The sequence below is a fragment of the Amblyraja radiata genome, chromosome 4 (genome assembly GCF_010909765.2).
Source record: "Amblyraja radiata isolate CabotCenter1 chromosome 4, sAmbRad1.1.pri, whole genome shotgun sequence".
In the NCBI taxonomy this organism is placed as follows: domain Eukaryota; kingdom Metazoa; phylum Chordata; class Chondrichthyes; order Rajiformes; family Rajidae; genus Amblyraja; species Amblyraja radiata.
The window spans coordinates 76,471,035-76,490,821 of record NC_045959.1 but is presented as its reverse complement, the minus strand read 5'-3'; the positions used below and the strand labels follow the sequence as shown (position 1 = coordinate 76,490,821).

Below are 19,787 nucleotides of genomic sequence, written 5' to 3'. Positions count from 1 at the left end.
GTAAGCAGCAAAAAGGCAAGAACATTTGCTTTGTGTAGGAAGGAACTGCAGATGCTGTTTTAAACCGACAATAGACACAAATGCTGGAATAACTCAGCGGGACAGGCAGCATCTCTGGAGAGAAGGAATGGGTGATGTTTTGGGTCGAGACCCTTCTTCAGACAAAATCTTCAGAAGTTGCTTTAGTGGTCTTGACAGATGCATCTCTTCTACCAGACATCTCCAGAACTCAGTTTAACTTCAAAACACGCTACATCATGTATGCCCATCAGAGAAGGCAGAGATAGTCACAGTCTAATTCGTCAGTGAGAAACAGCATCAATGACAAAGCAACAGTCCCTTAGTATTGCACTGAAATCTGGATTATGCGTTCAAGTAACTATAGTGAAAGGGTTCACACACAAATGCTTGACTGAGAGGGAGGCATGTTACAATTCAATCAAAAAATCACCTTGAAAACTAATCATTATAAAGCTGTCTTGGTGAATTCTTCCTTTGTGCTTAAAACATACCTTTGGGGGAACTCAACATGTCAGGCAGCACCTGGCTGTCACGGTGGTGCAGCGGTAGAGTTGCTGCCTTACAGCAAATGCAGCGCCGGAGACTGGGTTCGATCCTGACTACGGATGCTGTCTGTACGGAGTTTGTACGTTCTCCCTGTGACCTGTGTGGGTTTTCTCTGAGATCTTCGGTTTCCTCCCGCACTCGAAAGACGTACAGGTTTGTAGGTTAATTGACTTGGTAAATGTAAAAATTGTCCCTAGTGGGTGTAGGATAGTGTTGGTGTGCGGGAAGAGAAAGTTAGAGATAGTCACAGTGACTGGAGGTGATAAGTGGAGAGGACAAAGGGGTGTAAAAGGTGGCAACTGATAGGAAAGAAAGGTGAGGGGTGAAATGTGGAATGTGAGGGAAGGATGGTGGGTAGAAGGATGGTGGGGGAAGAAAGGGGATGGATAATAGGGAAGCCAGAGAAGTTAGGAATGGGTAGTAAACAAAAGGAGGAGTTGGAAAAGGGGAAGGAACTGGGTGATGGGGACAGGAGGAATGGAAAGAAAAGTGTGTGTAAGAGGACCCCAGGTGGATGAAAGGAAAGAGAATAATTTTACTGAACAAATTACAAGCCCAACGTTATATTAAACTGGCAATACTGAAGGGATTGGGAAGGAATGAAAGCTCAACAGTTTGGCATTATCTAACTTCTTAAAACATCCACATTTATCACTGAAATAACTTTATCAAGTATATTTGACTAGCAACAAAATTAAAAAATATATATCTTAAATAACAAATTGGAATTTTGAGAGATCTCTGTTGCACAACAGATTGAAGAGTAAGCAAGGCTCATGAAAAATCAATGATCAGATAATGCCATTCCGAGAACACTAGTAAAATCACATAAGCAGTGTAAAATTCATGTGTAAATATTGAATGTGATCGGCTGAATCAGTGTTATACAATAGACCTAATGATAGATTAGTAATGGAATCATTCAGCCCAAATCCAAGGAAAAGGCATTTAAATTGGCCAGAGGAAGCAGCAAACCAGAGGACTGGAAGAAATTTAGAACAGAGGAGGACAAAGGGGTTAATTTAGAGGGGGGGGGAAAGCTTATGGGGAATTTAAAAACTGACTCTAAAAGCTTCTTCAGATATGTAAAATGGAAAAGATTAGTTAAGACAAATGTTGGCCCCTTACAATCAAAGACAGGTGAATTTATAATGAGAAACAAGGAAATGGCAGAGCAGTTAAACGAGTACTTTGGTTCTGTCTTCACTAAGGAAGACACAAACGATCTCCCAGAAATACTAGGAGGCCGAGGATCTAGGGGGAGGGAGGAACTGAAGGGAATCCACATGAGTCAGGAAATGGTGTTAGGTAAACTGTTGGGACTGAAGGCAGATAAATACCCTGGGCCTGCTGGTCTGCATCCCAGAGTACTCAAGGAGGTGGCCCAAGAAATGATGGATGCATTGGTGATCATTTTCCAATGTTCTCTCAACTCTGGATCAGTTCCTGTGGACTGGAGGGCAGCCAATGTAACCCCACTTTTTAAGAAAAGAGGGAGAGAGAAATTGGGGAATTATTTACCAGTTAACCGTGCATCGTTAGTGGGGAAGATGCTTGAATCGATTGTTAAAGATACAGTATTATAGCAGTGAATTTGGAAAGCAGTGACAGGATCAGTCAAAGTCAGCATGGATTTCTAAAGGGGAGATCATGCTTGACTAATCTTCTGGAATTTTTTGAGGATGTAACAAGTAGAATGGATAAGGGAGGGCCAGTCGATGTGGTGTATCTGGACTTTCAAAAATCCTTTGACAAGGTCCCACATAAGAGATTAGTGTGCAAAATTAGAGCACATGGTATTGGGGGTAGGGTATTGACATGGATAGAGAACTGGTTGGCAGACAGGAAGCAAAGAGTAGGAATTAACAGGTCCTTTTCAGAATTGCAAGCAGTGACTAGTAGGGTGCCGCAAGGCTCGGTGCTGGGATCCCAGTTATTTACAATATATATTAACGATTTAGACGAGGGATTTAAATGTGACATTCCAAGTTTGCGGATGACACAAAACTGGATGGCAGTGTGAGCTGCGATGAGGATGTTATGAGGCTGCAGGATGACTTGGATAGGTTGGGTGAGTGGGCAGATGCATGGCAAATGCAGTATAATGTGGTTAAATATGAGGTTATTCACTTTGGTGGCAAGAACAGGAAGGCAGATTATTACCTGAATGGCGTCAAATTATGAAAAGGGGAGGTGCAACGAGACCTGGGTGTGCTTGTACATCAGTCACTAAAAGTAAGCATGCATGCAGAACAGGCAGTGAAGAAAGCTAATGGCATGTTGGCCTTCATTGCAAGGGGATTTAAGTTTAGGAGCAAGGAGGTCCAACTGCAGTTGTACAGGGTCCTGGTGACACCACACCTGGAGTATTGTGTCCAATTTTGGTCTCCTAATTTGAGGAAGGACATTATTGCTATTGAGGGAGTCCAGCGTAGGTTCACAAGGTTAATTATCAGGTTGGCGGGATTGACATACAGTATGATGAAAGAATGGGTAGACTGGGTTTGTATTCACTGGAATTTAGAAGGATGATTGGGTATCTTATAGAAACATATAAAATTCTTAAAAGATTGGACAGACTAGATGCAGGAAAAATGCTCCCCATGTTGTGGGAGTCCGGAACCAGGGGTCACAGTTTAAGAATAAGGAGTAGGCCATTTAGTGCTGAAATGAGGAAAAACCTCTTCACGCAGAGAATTGTGAATCTGTGGAATTCTCTGCCACAGAAAGAAGTGGAGGCCAATTCACTGGATTTTTTCAAGAGCTTGAAGGGCTAAAGGAATCAAGGGGAAAAGTAGGAACGGAGTACTGATTCTAGATGATCAGCCATTCGGCTCGAAGGACCGAATGGACTATTTTCTATGTTTCTGTTTCTAAAATTGGGCACTGGTCCACCAAGACCATCAAGCATGGATTTACATTAATCTTTCATTAATCCCTTTTTATTCTACCCACATTGCCTTCAACTCAGCCTTGATTCTACCATTCACCTAGAGGCAATTTACAGATGACTAGGTATCTGTAAATTTACAATTTACAAATACCTAGAAGCAATTTAGATGTAGCCACCAGGGCCACATCTTAACTCCCTCTTAAAGCTATATTTAAGAGGGAGTTAGATGTGGCCCTTGTGGCTAAAGGGATCAGGGGGTATGGAGAGAAGGCAGGTACAGGATACTGAGTTGGATGATCAGCCATGATCATATTGAATGGTGGTGCAGGCTCGAAGGTCCGAATGGCCTACTCCTGCACCTATTTTCTATGTTTCTATGTTTCTATGACCTATCTATAACATTTTATTTAGTAACGCAGATAATGATTTACTTTTTATTCATTCCTGGGGAAATTAAGGATTAAGGTTAGTGGAGGAGCAGCGCTGGGGATTTAAAAAGCAGCCATTAGTGTCCAAGAGTGACTGCTCCTGATGATGTATAAAAGGAAGGAGGGCAATAGCAGAGCTGCTGTTCCGGACTTTGGGAGAGGCTGTGTTGACAAGCAGGTGTTGTGTGTGATAGTAGGTATTGAGGCTTTGACTCAAGAGCCTTTGACAAGGCAGCTAAGCAGAGTAATAGGTAAGATAAGGGAAAGTATTTTTTCTCATCAGTTCCTCTTTTAGTCTCAGTGCAGTTGGGATAGCAGATAGGCAGTGATATTCAGGATGTCTCTGAGCAGCTATAGAAGAACATCTTCAAGGGGGAGGGAAAACAACAGTAACCATTGTGAACATAGGCAAAAATGACAATAGGTAGGAATAGGGATAAGGTCCTGCAGGATGTGGAAGATAAGGGAAACCTGCACTGTCCCTGCGAACTACACCTGTGGGAAATGCATCCAGTTGCAGCCACTGTCTGACCACTTGGAGGAACTGGAGCTGCGGATGGACAATCTCAGGGTCATCCGGGAGAATGGGAGCTTCGTAGATAGGAGTTATAGCAAGGTGGTCATGTCCAAGGTGCGGTTAGGAAGTAGATGGGTGACCACCTGGGAAGGGAAAGAGAGGAGACAGAGAGTGCAGGAATCTTTTATAGCTTTTCTCTTTGAAAACAGGTATACTTTTTTGGATACTGTTTCGGGGGGGTGATCGTTTAGAGGGAGAACAGCAGCAGTCAGATCCGTGGCACTGGATCTGGCTCTGAGGCACAGCAGGGTGTAATCAGACAGAGTGATTGTGATAGGAGACTCATTAGTTAGGAGACAGAGAGGAGATTCTAATGCTGAAAACAGGATTCAGGGGACCATGAATTGCCTCCCCGACATCCTGCAGCATCCAGGATGTCTCTATGCAGCTACCGAACATTCTCCAGGGGAAGGGTAAACAGACAGAAGTCATTGTGAACAGGCATAAATTACATAGGTAGGAAAAGGGATGAGGTCTTGTAATGTGAATATGGAGAGATTAGGCAAAAGGTTAAAAAGCAGAACCTCAAGGGTCGTAATCTCCAGATTACTCCCAGTGCCACATGCTAGCTATGGTAGGAATACAAAAATAGAACAGATGAATGTGTGGCTGAGGAATTGGTACAGGTGGAAGGATTCAGATTTTTGCATCACTGTTTAGTTTAGTTTAGAGATACAGCGTGGAAACAGGCCCTTCAGCTCACGGGTCCGCGCCGACCAGCGATCTCCACATATTAACACTCTTCTACACACTCTTGGGACAATTTTCAAATTTACCAAGTCAATTTATTTAAAACTTTATTTTATGTGGTTGGCTTACTGCTTTTCACTTGGTGTGGCCATATGGTAACTCGAATTTCACTGTACCTTGTGGTACATGTGACCCATCTTGAATCTCTTGAACCTCTTGAATTGACCTACATTGGTCATCGGAGATGTTCTCATTCTTTAGGGAACAGGGGTCCCACTCTTCCATTACAGATGAGACTCTCACTAGGGCTCCTCGATATCCCGCAGCTTCCCTCTTGCTCCCTCTACCCCCATTCGTAACAAGGGCAGAGTCCCCCTTGTCCTTACCTTCCACCCCATCAGCCGTCGCATACAGCATATAATCCTCCGACATTTTCGCCACCTCCTACGGGATCCCACTACTTCCCATCTCTTCCCCTTTCTGCTTTCCGCAGAGACTGTTCCCTCCGCAACTCCCTGGTCAACTTGTCCATTCCCAACCAAACCTCCCTCTCCCCAGGTACTTTCCCTTGCAATCGGAGGAGATGCAACACCTGTTCCTTTACCTCTCCCCGTGACTCCATCCAAGGACCCTGACAGTCTTTTCAGGTGAGGCAGAGGTTAACTTGCACCTCCTCCAACCTCATCTACTGTATCCGCTGTTCCAGGTGTCAACTACTGTATATCGGCAAGACCAAGTGCAGGCTCGGCGATCGTTTCGCTGAACACCTCCACTCAGTCCGCCTTAACCTACCTAATCTCCCGGTTGCTCAGCACTTTAACTCCTCCTGCAATTCCCAATCTGACCTTTCTGGCCTGGGCTTCCTCCATTGTCAGAGTGAGGCCCAGGGCAAATTGGAGTAACAGCACCTCATATTTCGCTTGGGTAGCTTACACCCCAATGGTATGAACATTGACTTCTCTAACTTCATAGCCTCGATTTCCCTCTCTCCATCCCCTCCCCTTCCCAGTTCTCCCACCAGTCTTACTGTCTCCGGCTACATTCTATGTCTGTACCGCACACTTCCCTGACATCAGTCTGAAGAAGGGTCTCGACCCGAAACGTCACCCATTCCTTCTCTCCAGAGATGCTGCCTGTCTCGCTGAGTTACTCCAGCATTTGGTGTCTACCTTTGACCTACATACTTGTACGTCGTTGAAGTGTGGGAGGAAATCGAGGATCTCAGAGAAAACCCACACAGGTCACGGGAGGAATGCACAAACTCCGTACAGACAGCACCCGTAGTCGGGATCGAACCCGGGTCTCTGGCGCTGCAAGCGCTGTAAGGCAGCAAATCTACCGCTGCACCACTGTGCCCCCCTAATTGGCATCTCTTTTGGGGCAAAGTTAACCTGTACTAGAGGGATGGGTGCCCTGAACTGAAGGAGGACCAATATCCTACTGGCCAGGTTGCAGGTGCTTTGAGGGAGGGTTTAAACAAGATTGGCAGTGGAACAGAATCCAATGTACAGGCAGGAGCATGTTTAGTTTAGAGATACAGAGTCTTGTGAGAAACAGTCTTGGGACAGAAAACAGAACAAGGCATGAATTAAGCACAAGCAGCAGGGATCAAATATATCCATGGAGAAATATAGGGGATTCAGGAGCATACGTAAGAAGGAATCAGGAGGAATAAAGGGGACATGATATACCCATGGTAGGTTGGATTAAAGATAATCCAAAGAGATTTCCTAAACATATTAAGGAGCATGGAGTAATGTGAGAGAGAATAGGACACCACAGAAACCAAAGTTATCATCTGTGCGTGGAGACACTGGATGTGAACAAGGTCCCCAAAGAGTATTTCTCCTATATATTTATGATGGATAATGGCATAAAGACTAAGGAACTTGAGAATGTCAATAACGACGCGATCCTGAGGATAGTCAGTATTGCGGTTGAAGAACTGCTGGATGTCCTGAAAAGTATGAAGGTAGACAAATCTCCGGGGGCGAATCAAGTACATCTAGGGATACCTTGGGAAGCTGGAGAAGAAGCAAATGGGACTTGTTTGGATGGGCATCTTGGTTGGCATTGGCGAATTAGGCCAAAGTCCCTGTTTCCATGCTCTATGACTAAAATTGTGTATGCGTTATGTCATCACCAAGAATCAGTAAACTTGTGAGAATAACTGACTGAGAATCAGAAAGTCTGCCATCACCACTACCTACAGCCAAGGATATGATGAGAGGGTAGGATATTGCTTGCAAAGAATAATGAATTCGTTTATTTTAGTCTGAGGCTCAGGGTGTGGGGGAGGGTGCGCTGAGACATTTTAATAATGCCCAGAATGACAGTGCTGGCATATTGTCTAATGGTTCATTTTATGAACATCAAAACAAACCATTTGTCAGGCGGGCTAATGCATGGCTTTGTGGAGCTGACTGGGTCTGTCAGGCCGCCCGGGGCAGTCGGTACGCCCCCTGGCTGCCGCGGCGCGCCGGTGCGGCCGAGCATTTCCCTTTGTGTGTGAGGCTGGCGCCGCTCACGGTGCCACACTGGACGCGCTCAGGAGCAGCTCAAGGCTGACCAAAACTGCACAGTCGCCTTCCGTAAGGTGAGGGGGGTTGGTGGTGAGAAAAAGTCAGACATCTCCTTCAACTCGTGTTTCTTTTTAAAAAAGAGCTTCTGACTGACTTAATATATTTTTTAAATATTATTTTCTTTCAAGTATTGCCGGACCGCTACGCGGTTTCTTTTGGAGCAGAAAACTACGGGCTGCTGCTCTGCTTTATTTTGGAGAGTTCTCTCACTGCAGACCACAAACGGATGTGAGGCAGGGAAGGTGCCTCTCCTCCCTCTCTTGTTTCTTCTCTTTCTCTCTCACTCTCTCTCTTTCTCACACACTCTTTCTTTCTCTGCGCTCACGAACAAACCAGAAAAAAAGGGGAGCTGCTTGATGTGTTCACTGCAAATTTCTCTGAAATGGACGTGAGGTTTTATCTCCAGACTGCTCCAGCTAACATCTCCACTGATACTCCCTGCCTGGGACCTTCACCCTGCTTAGATCCATACTATTGCAATAAGGTGATTGACTTTAGTTCTTTTTTTTAAACAAATGTATTGTTACTCTTGTGTCTGTTTTGAATGTTTCTGGAGTTCTGCAAAAGCTGCAAGCGGTCTAACGCAAGGCTGAGCCGCAGCGGGCTGTGTAGGCACTTGGCTCTGTTGGCTGGGGACAATAAGGTGGTACTGATGAGTTTTGAAGCGCATTGTAGGTGAAAGCTGAGGCCGGAGTGTTGGGGAGAGACGATGTACCTCTTTTTTTTTTAAGCCTCCCGCACACTTTTTAAATCGCAGGATGTTTACAGTAGGGAATGACATGGTAGTAATTGATCTTAATAAAACTAGTTCCGACTCATTTCCTTTCATTGTCTCAGAAACTGTGACTGAACGGGCTCGATAATCATGTCTTTATACTATAAGAAGCAGACTTACAGTTTTCTCTTAATAGTTAAAAATCGTGCTGCTCTCTGAATAACTTTGTTATCTTTTCTATCTGCTGTAATAGTAGTCTCAATGTTTCCGGCCAGCTATCTGTCCCCAACATAGCAAGTGGGTGTTCTTTAAAAATGTGCTTTAGGTTCAGCTGACTAAGTTTTTAGCGCATGTAGTATTTAAAGACTAGAGACAAAGTGCAATGAAAATGAATCAATTATCACGGTGTCAATTAACTCTCATTGACAACATATTTGTTGGAATTGGGCGTTTGGATTAGTTGACGATAGTTTGATGCTGCATGAAATCTACTGTTTGGAAAGTGCTCTGAGCGGATCAGCATGGTTACCGAGTGGGAGGGCAATTCAAACAAAGCTATTTATGCCAAATGTGTAAGGTATTTCCTGGATAAACCAACAAAAAACAACGACCTTACAATGTTATACGTAGGTAAAACTACAGTTTAAATACGAGAGAATGCATAGACCTGAACAGATATCTCCAGTTAAGTGTATGCGTGGTCTATGTGTATTATCAAACAACAGCAGAACAAATCAAACCCATTTATTAGTATTCTAAAAAAGGAACACAACACATACAACAGATTATTTCATTTGAACATTAACGATGTGTTAAATAAGCATTACATAATAAGCATTAGTGTTTGGAGCATAATAGTTTTCCACTTAATTTTAGATCAGGGGGAAACAATGAATATATTTGAATATAAGTAATGTTTTAACATCTGATTGCATCAATTTTCATATCACAAATTCTTGCCATTTTTTTCAGTTCATTTTAATCATGTAGTTAGTGAATACCTCTGTGACTCTGTGGTGATTCTGATAGAGATAGTGGTTTTTCTGTAATAATGAAAACTAAATTGCACTATAATATTGGAAACTAGAGTCTGGAAATCTAGAAAACAAAGTTATTACTCAGCAATTACACAACATAGCATCGTTGTGGGAAGTGAATCAAGTACAAGTGTACTATTAGGTTTTGGTAGCATTAATGCTGCTAAAACAAGAAACTGCATTAAGTTGAATTAAAAACACCTGTTTTATTTTAATCAGTAAATTTATAACCAAACACAATCATAATTTTTAAAACATTCAATTTTCTTGTATTCTTAAAGATAAAGGTTAAACTAACCTAAAGCATTCAACTGGCTTTGACTGCATCTACAAATGGTGTACATCAAATAAATTAAGTCAATTAAACTTTGTTTTTGTAAGTGCTTTGCATTTAACATTGCATTTTATGTTGAAAAGATGCACAACTAAAAATGCTTTTGCAAAATCCCAGTGTTTTAAAAAGCGAAAGTAACATACCTAAGCATTCGAGACTTCTTTCTGGCCTCTGGGTTTAAGATTACATTTATAAAACGCCTCAAGGTTTATAGCGTTATCTACACCCAAAGAATGGTTTACAGCATTGTAATTCATTTGCAAGTATCCTCTCTTTTCTGTGCAATTATCTTCAATACTATCTGAGGTTTCACTTGAATGAATGAAATATATAATTCATAAATTAATGGATCGTTTCACACAAATACAGGAAGGTGTTAAGTGCTGAGTTTGTTTTTGTGTTCTGGTGTTTATCAAGATGATCAACAGAATTGTTACCTGTTACACATAACCTATTATTTTTCACTTAGTACAATTCATAAAATTGTACCGCCTTTCTGGCTATGAGCAAACAATTGTTAACTTACCAGAGTAATATCTTTCCTGCAAATCCTAATCAGTTTTAATCACTGTTTCACAGAGGACTGGTGATTTATTCAATTTATTTTCATGAAATTATCATTTTCTTTGTGAACGTTTGAGTGTTCTGAGTAAGAATTGACCTTTCTGAGTAAATGGTGCGAGCTGCAGTTTTCTCCAGTCAACCATATATCATTAGCAGCTATTGTGAGTTGGCCAGGGTCGCTCTTTACCATGTAAGAAGCCATTTATTTTCAGTCTTTTAAATAACCTGTAACTTGTTGCAAAATATAGCAAATAACTACGGAAGATGTTGCAGGAATAATATAATGTCAGGGTGTATTGACTTTTCAAAAAACATTAATATTTGAACATACGGGCTATTTAGAAAACTACAGGTCACATAATGTAAAAATCAGATTTAGTGTTTAATAAAAGAAGCCAATCTACACTCCCTTGATGGCTATAAAAAGCTGTAATGCTCATGGCATCAATTGGGATACAGCTGCTATGCGTTAATGATACATCATTGCCTGACTGATACACACAGAAGAGGTCAGACCCAAAGTGACCCTCAAAACACTTAACAAACTAATCTAGTTCTAAATAACATATTACCACCCCAGAAACCTAAGTATTTCTGGCATCACTTTGGACAGTTCTGAGTAAACAGAAGCCAAGAACAACTTTAAAGCAATCAATGAAAACAAGGAGAGGAGGAAATCCTGCAAAATAATTATGTTTAAATTATGAACTACGATCATTCAGTCATTAAAATACGAAAAATGGCAACGCTTTATTGTGGAACTAATAAAAGGAAATTTTAATACCGAATTTAATTGTTTCATTTGTGAATTTAATTTTACTGTTTATAGATGTACATCTACACTTTCACAAATGTAGATTGTGTGATTGTAAACCCATTCTCAATTGCATTGCGCATATAAATTAAGTATATCCTATGTCAAGGGTGTTTAAAGATCAAACTTTGACAACATTTCCACCCTTTTTTTAATGAACTTTCTAGCATTTCAAAAAAAAGTAATCAAACTGACAACTTTTAAAGAAAACCAAATTCGAATGACTCTTTGGAGAAGACTTGATTCAAGTAGAACATTATAAACAGCTGTTTAAATCAAATAAGTCAATGAGATGTGTTTAGTCTGTTTCACTGCACTTGAAGTAATAGAAATTATCTGAATGCAAAAATAAGTTCATTTCATTTATACCTCATCTACATTGTGCTTTGTAGTCAAACATCCTAATACACATACTTTGAGTTGAAGTGGTGCGATATCTCTGACTTTTCAATATTTTTTTAATCTTCTGCAATTGTCTCGCATTATTTTAACATAAGTAATAAATTAATAGGTCACAATTTGGATGATGATGATAGTTTTAGTGTGAGGACTGCTTTGACAGCTATTGAAGTTTTTAGGTGATGAGTATTTTGGCAGCTGCCTGCCCCTGAATGAGAAATTATAAGTTATATTGTTAGCTTCAGACATGGTATTACCTTTTTTAACACAGCAAAATATATACACCATTCGTCAGTGGTGAAATGAGCCTTTTATACTCTGTGGAGCTTAGCTCTCAGGCTGATGTGAACTAGAATGGCACTGGTTATATGGTCAGCAAATGAATAGGTCTACTTTGAATCTGGAATGCAGCCAATTTTGTGCAGACAAAAGAACTGACAAAAGAAAGAATTGCTAATGCAAAATGCAAACTAGGAACAATCTAGAAAAAACCTCAACAACAGAAACATTTTGACCATATGGCAGCACAGAATTTCAAAACGTTACGTATTTCATGTACACTTGTTATATAAAAAAAACAATATTTTGGGGCTTCATGTGCTGCAAGTGTTGCTGGGTTCAATTTATAGTGGTATTTATAAAGATTGCTGTTACTTTAATCTAGTTGAGTGCATCAAAATTTAAGTCCCAGTATGTGTTATTAAACAAAACAATGCACCCTGCAGGCTTCTCGCCAAGAAAGCAGAATTGTCCACTGTTGGAGTTCATGTTTTCCAGTATGTGTTGTGGTAGACACAGTAGTTTGATCAGCTATGCCATGCTCCACATGTGACACTCATTAGTGTGTACTTGTCGCTACTGTTACAGTGAGGATGCATCTGCGCTCACCTCATTTAGAAAACATAAAACGAAGGGAGACAGATTTTCTAGATCATGTCACTTGTACTTAACTAAGGATGATGGCTGTACTTGTATCTGTTCTGACCGAACTGTTTAACAAAATAAGCTGATCAACAAGTATCTGAATAACTGCCTCCAAGTGGATTTATATTTAAATTTAAAATCCAGCTTCTTTGATGTACATCTTTGAGATTTTCCAAAGTGCCTTAAAACGTAACTTTTCAATTGGTTATTGTTTGGATGAAAAACATGGAACTCATTGTATGTATCTCCAAAATTGGAGCATGGCATTGCTGATCAAACAACTATTTCCAATATAACAGTTTGGAGAATACAAACTCGGACCGGGGAAGACTGCTTTCTTAGCAAGTAATCAGGATGCTGTATTTGAAAACACACTGAACTTTAAGATAAATTGTAAGTCCATTAGCTCCATAAACAAACTGTACATATTTTGTAAATAACAGCAATCATAAATTGTCCTTATATCTGGCAGGCTATATGCTATGGTTGATGCTTTGCTCTCAAGTGTTGGTCAGTTTTGAAATTTCCTGCTTGAACTTATGAAGTTTTCCTTGGTTTAGATCAACTAATGTAGAAGCATAACAGTTGTAATATGGGAAATATGGGGTCCTTTTAATATAACTGCAAGGATACACAGCTGCTACTGGTGGTAAATTGAACAACATTTCTCATGGAATTGAAAACCAAGCAACTGTACAGTCGTGAATAGCATGCTAGTTTTGTGAAATTTATGATACATTCACAAGATTCACGTGAAAAATCGTGCGTTGATGCAAAAGATAAAGGTAGAAATAGAGATAAAACTTAAAGATTAGTTCAGTCATTGGATCAGACAGATTGCTGTTTTCTTTTAATCTTGTGTTGATCTTGATAAGTTAGTTTCTGATGCCACAAATAGTAATACATAGTTCTATCAGTAAAATTTAAAGTCATTTGATTGTAATAATATTAAGGAGATAATAAAGCTAAACCTTAAATTGCAATCATAGATAAATAATTGTTTCTATGGTCATGTTATATATTAAAAAAATGGGAGAAGTTCATTGTTGCCTTTGTAAATGCAAATGCAAATGAGATAAATGTATTTTCTATTCTTTACCAGTGTGCTGTTCCCAAAAGAGGAATTTAACAATAGGTATATTTGTTATCGTTTGATTGCCCCGTAAAATGCTTTTAGCTATTCTAAATAAGACAAAAACAAATGAGATGCCTTTCGTAATAAATAAGGTAGAGTAGCTGGGGAGCTACTTTTAAGAGTCTATTACTCACTTCTTAGGGCTGCCCTTTGAAGACTACCTAGAATTATTTTAGATTACTTCCAATATAAACCAAGTCTTGTGGATATCCACACCTTCCATGTTAATCTGCGATGTTGTTTAAATTGGTGTCTGTAGGTACATATATCTTTAAAATGACCAGTGTTTTGTGAACATTATGAATCTCCATTGTTCAGTGGAGAATGAGAACTGGAATGATGGAAGATGAACTCAGTTACTCACTGCCAACCACCCCAGTTATTTTGCCAATGTTTTTTTGAAGGTCACGAAAGAAGTATATTGTGCCACTTCAACCAATGTACATGCATTGTGTAAACATTGGCCCAGTTTGGGATTAATTCATTCATTTTAGTTCTGCAGCTATGTAGAATTATACAGAAATGGGTGCTAAAAGTCGAAAATGATCTTTAGTATTTGCCTCTGTCAAGAATTAAGTCAGAATAGGTTGCAATCAAGGGGAAAGTAACTAATTAATGAGAATAGTTCATTGGATATGGAATTAATCTCTACACAGATTAAAACATGTATTTTGTAATATTTGTTCATAATATTGGTAAAAATCTAATGGGTTTAATATTTTAATGATGATCTTTTTTAAACTTAAATTTCCTGATCTAAAAGTGCGATATTGAAATATAATAAACGTGTAAAACATTTTGTTGAGAATTCAGAAAAATAATAGAACTTCCAACTAGTTATTCTTGTGAGGTTACAGCATTTTCTTAATGTCCAACCTATCAGCATTTAAAAAGAAATGTCTTGCTAATAAAGCTTATCAGGATAGCATTTTCGCCTGCTATTTACAAAGTCGGTTACTGTTTAAGTTCCTGTCGAGTGGTTGGTGTATATGGTTCGTTGAATGCTGTCAAGAACGGTTTTCTCTTGACTGACAGCCTTATAAGAATCTGAAAGGGCATTTTAATTGCATATCATGTGTGTATATTCAGCATTGCCAGCACTCACTGCATTATTACTGGCAAAGTCCATAGCTACACATTTGAAAACAAATGTATGAATAATTTAAGAATCGACAAATAACACTGTAAGTGTGTTACAATTTCTTTAAAAGAGTTGCTATTTAGCCAGTCAGGATAAGGAATATGAAATCTTGAATATATTGCCATAATTTGCTTTACATTTTGATTGTTGATAACATCTGGATTATTTAAGAATGTGTTGCTACTGTTGATTCGCCCAAACATATAATCTGGTGCAGATACTTTCTAATCTATGGTCAAGTAATTTGTAAACCTTCTAACCTTTGTGAAGGTACCTAACATTTTTCATTGAATACTCTTTTAGGTGATATTTTAAGATTAAAGCATATGATTCAGTTGCATGGTATGATTACATACTGCTCTGTAAGTGTAATGAAGGCACTGGAAATATTGTTTAACTGTGTTCCAACTGCCCTGTATCTAATTTTAAGGTTTATTCACTGAAAATAGCCTTCCAAAAATCAGGGCCTCAGATGATAACATCTTAACTGGTGTAATAAGGACTATAATTAAAGAACTTAGTATCTGTCAGATAGTGGATTTTAAATTGTTCACTGTATTTTCACAGGGTTTGATACACTGACTCTGATTAAGACATTAATACTAAATCTGACCCTTATTGTAAATCTGTTTCTCTATTGGATTGTAACCATACATCCACTAGTATCTCCTAATCCTAACCCTGTTATTGAAAGTAATATCAGACCTAACTGCAGCTCCAAGTTTATCCCCCTTTGTAACTCAATGAATACAAATTACTCATTGACAATATCAAAATCAAAAGAGAAATCTGTTGAAGGAAATTGTACCTGCATAAAAGTGATTATTCTAATCTTGCTGGGGTGCAGGTAGTTAAAAGAGTAGTGGGAGGCCAAGATACATTGCATGACCAACCAGAACCTCTTCATTGAGACAGGTTTTTGAAATATTTTCAGAACTGGCCAACAATTGTTCCCAAATATTGGTGTACCCTGAAAGATATGTGCAAAATTCACCATTCTATCAAATTTCATTCCTGTTCATCTAATTATGTGCATGGAGTCTTCGTGTGAGGTGGTATGAAAAAAAATAAAAATTCTAACCTTTGTGTTTAAGTTTAACCTGCAGATAGGATAATTATGACATGTTGAGATTAATATTATCTCCTCCTGATGAGAATGTTTCTTTGGAAGTAATCAGTCCCTCCAGTAAGCAACAACATGAGTCTGGTCGAACCTAACAGCCTTGATAGTTGAACCTGCTGATAAACTGACCGTAATGGCCACCATTTAAGGGGGAGAATAGGTTGCCTCGCCATAAAAATTGGGTGGGCCTGGGCCATCACTTGGTTTAGGGTGGGTGCAAAATCTGGCATTTAGAGGAACTTGGTCCCACACGGGAAATAAATAAACTAACATGGGAAGATTATTTTCCTTTGGCTAATCTAGCCTATTAAAGAAGTCACAGCTGTTTCCCTACTCAATTCAATGTGAAAATGGCAATGTAAACATATAAAAAGGACTTTATGATTTCCATGGATGGCATCTGGACTGAGAAAATCTTTCACTGTTTTATTTGTCCACCACCCAAGCTTTTGTCAGATTGATGGAAGGCAGGTAATATGGAGTAAAATATATTTCCTCTGCTAGTTTCAATTTAAGGGCATACAAAATGAACTAGTTATTCTTTGATGTCTTGATATTTATGATGATCTTTGAAGTTTACTGAAATATAACAATCTTAGTTGGTGTTGAAAATTGCACAATAAGATTTTAAAGCAAATTTCAATTTTTAAATAGATTCCTTATTGATGAGATTACGTGGCAGTTTATGCAATTAATGTTGAGGTTTTGGTCTGCTCTCTATGATGCTACTTTAGTGAGGTCTCTTTATCACTGATGTTAATAGTAGTGAATTTATTTCTGACGTGGTGGCGATTCAACATTTAGCTTTTGTTCACTGAGGTCACAAATTCAGGACTTTACAGGGCAGTTAGTGGCTAATAAATTGAACAACCAGAAGGCAATTTATTATCACAGATTATAAAAAACTATGTACATTTTAAATTTGAAGTTATTATTATTCAAAGCCATTTTAAATTTGAAGTTATTATTATTCCAGTTATAAATTAGCCCGTTGCAAGTCATTGTTATTGTATCATATTTAAATCCCACTTCAAATAACTGTGTATTAAGTTAATATGTGTGATCAAACATCTCCTAATTAATGCTAAGGAGGGAAGAAGCAATTAGATTCATAGCGGTAGGAGATAAAATAAAGAATAAAACATTTAGCAAATGAGTTTCAAAGTAATATAGAAACCCAGGCTTTGTAGTTCTATGGATAGCAAAACTATCAATGCTGAATGTCACTGCAATGCAGATCAGACACCAACTTCTGTTGATAAAATATTTTAAAAATCCTATCAGTAATATTCTTCTCCTTTGAGTGTAATTTTCTACAATGCAACAATGCAGCATCAGTGATTTGACAAGAACATCAAGTTTTTACAACTATTCTTATTATAAAACTGACTGAAAATGTTTAAACGCTGCCGAATGATTGAATTTCTAATATCATGCTAAGTCACAGTTATTGCTGAAACAACCTTTTTGAAAACTATTAAAAATTGTGTGCCATTACATCTATTTCAGGATAAAGATTTCAAACATATTTCAAATAATTACAGATTATTGCTTCAACTACTTACATTTTTTACGTTTGCATATGATATTTTAGTTTCCAGTTTGGTCTAATTTGTAGATCATAATCTTTATTTCACTGTCAGGCAACCAAACTATCAGGCTCTTGAACATTACATAACACTAACCATTACTTCAGCGACAATGATCTTCTATGAACTTTTTTTGGTTGCACTACAGACTTCAATTTTGTAATCATGGTTACTTAGTATTATTGATTATTCATTTATTGTATTATTGATTGATGTTATTTGTGGGTTAATGTGTTAGTGGGCTGATACAGTAAGTATTTCAGTGTTCTGTTGCCAGTACATATGACAATTAAACAGTCTTGAATCTGTAAATTGAGTAAAGGCTTATGAAAAGCCCCTTGTTTGTTTGCTTCCTGTTCTATGCTATCCGAGAATTCTTCACTCTATTTGGAAGCTCAAGCTGCTTGATCACTTCACTCTTTCTGGTTGCCACTGAATATTTGGTGCCTGACTGAAAGTTGCATTGGGGTACAGGAAATCAATTAAAAATTCCAGTGACCAAGAAAGTTGAAAAGGGCAGGGTTGTAGACATACACTATATGGACTTCAGCAAAGCCTTTGTAAAAAGTTTCACATGTTAGGATGTGCTGGAAGGTTAGATCACATGGGATCCAGGGAAAGCTGGCTAACTGGATACAAAATTGGCTTCAAGGTAAGAAGCAGAGGGAGGTTGTGGAAGGCTGTTGCATCATTTAATTCAGATAAGTGTGAGGTGTTGTGTTTTAAGAAGGCAAAGACTTCAGGTTTAGTTGCAAACTGCCTTACCACCGTTGACTGTAAAATTTGAAGCATCATCTTTCTTTTCATTCAATATTAAGTGGTCATAATCATACAGCATGGAAATAGGCTCTTTGGCCCAACTATCCATCCTGACCAAAATACCCAATTTAAGGTAGTCCAATGTACCTGTCTAAATGTCTCATATCTCACCTTAAAGCCATGCATTCTCATTCAAGATTTTTCCTAACCTGGGATAGAGAATCTATGCATACATTCCATCTATTCCCCTCATAATTTTCTATACCTGTTTTAGATCACTGGTCAGCCTCCTACACTCTAAGGAATAAAGTCGCAGCCACTCCAATTTCTCCCTATACATTATTCCCTCGTGTCCTGCCAACATCCTCAAATCTTATCTGCACTCCTTCCAGCTTAATGGCATCTTTCCTACAGCAAGGTGACCAAAACTGAACCTAATTGTCATACGGCATGTAAACGGGCCCTTCCACCAAACTGTCCCATGCTGACCAAGATGCCCCATCTACACTAGTCCCACCTGCCTGTGTTTGGCCTTTATCCCTCCAAACCTTTCCTGCCCATGTACATGTCCAAATATATTTTAAATGTTGTTACAATATCTGCCTCGACTACTTCCTCTAGCAGCTGGTTCCACGTGATGTTTTGGGTTGGAACCCTTCTTCAGACTGAAATTAGAAGGTGGGGCGAAACTGGAGGGTCCTTTTCTCCATAGATGCTGCCTAACCCCTTGAGTTGCTCCAGCACTTTGTCCATCTTTTAGATGTAATCATTGTATTTTCTTCAATCAGCATGTTTATATCTGATTGGCTATGTTCTCTTCATTTTCTCTGATTCTGAAGTAAAGGGAATTGGAGAAATGGAAAATGATGGTAGAAAAGGGAAGCCAGGAAGCCTTGCGTATTGGCAGAGGAGTATCAGGACAATTCAAACTTGATGTTGTCTATCTCATGGGTGTCTAAAGCATCTGTGCAATCCAGTCTGTACTCTCTGAAACTTTGGAGAGAACAGTAGGGCAATCATGGCATATGGGATGGAAGAAAGACATTGAAGTTATTGTTTGGAATAAGATCAAAGAAGGAGAAAAGGGAGTAATTGACCAAAATAACAGAAAGAGTTATCTCTTGGCAAATGTAGGGCCAATTATTAGGCTGCTGTAAGTTTGAATGACTCAATGGGGACTTTTAAAAAAAAACATGTGCAGATGGAAGTGGGGCTCAGAATAGATTTGGATTGTGTTGAAGAATGCAATAATGTGGGGCAGAGATATCAGTGATTAAGACAATGGAAACATAGAGACTATGAGCGATATGACATTTAAGAGGAATCATGAATTTGGCTAGCAGAGATTATTTAGTAGAAACCGGTGTATCCAGAGGAAAGCCAAAAGTAACTTTGAAATGGTGATTAACCTGAGGTGAAATTTCAAGGTGGATATTTAAATGCCGGGCTGTATATGGTTTGAGAACGTGATAGATAAAGGATGAAGGATTGGATTGAAAGATACAGAAAAGTAAAA

General features: G+C 38.9%; 1 protein-coding gene across 4 annotated transcripts in view; it reads left to right on the top strand.

The window, feature by feature from the left end:
* The first annotated feature begins 7,652 nt into the window (after positions 1-7,652).
* The window catches only part of tox (thymocyte selection associated high mobility group box), a 229,064-nt gene continuing 216,929 nt past the window's right edge, over positions 7,653-19,787 (top strand). For 3 of the 4 annotated variants that reach the window (XM_033019774.1, XM_033019773.1, XM_033019772.1), the window contains exon 1: positions 7,659-8,221. In XM_033019774.1, the coding sequence (XP_032875665.1) occupies positions 8,120-8,221 (102 nt within the window). In that variant the 5' untranslated portion in view covers positions 7,659-8,119. Of the gene's footprint in view, positions 8,222-19,787 lie in introns of all 4 variants that reach the window. The other variant, XM_033019775.1, reaches the window with a different exon arrangement.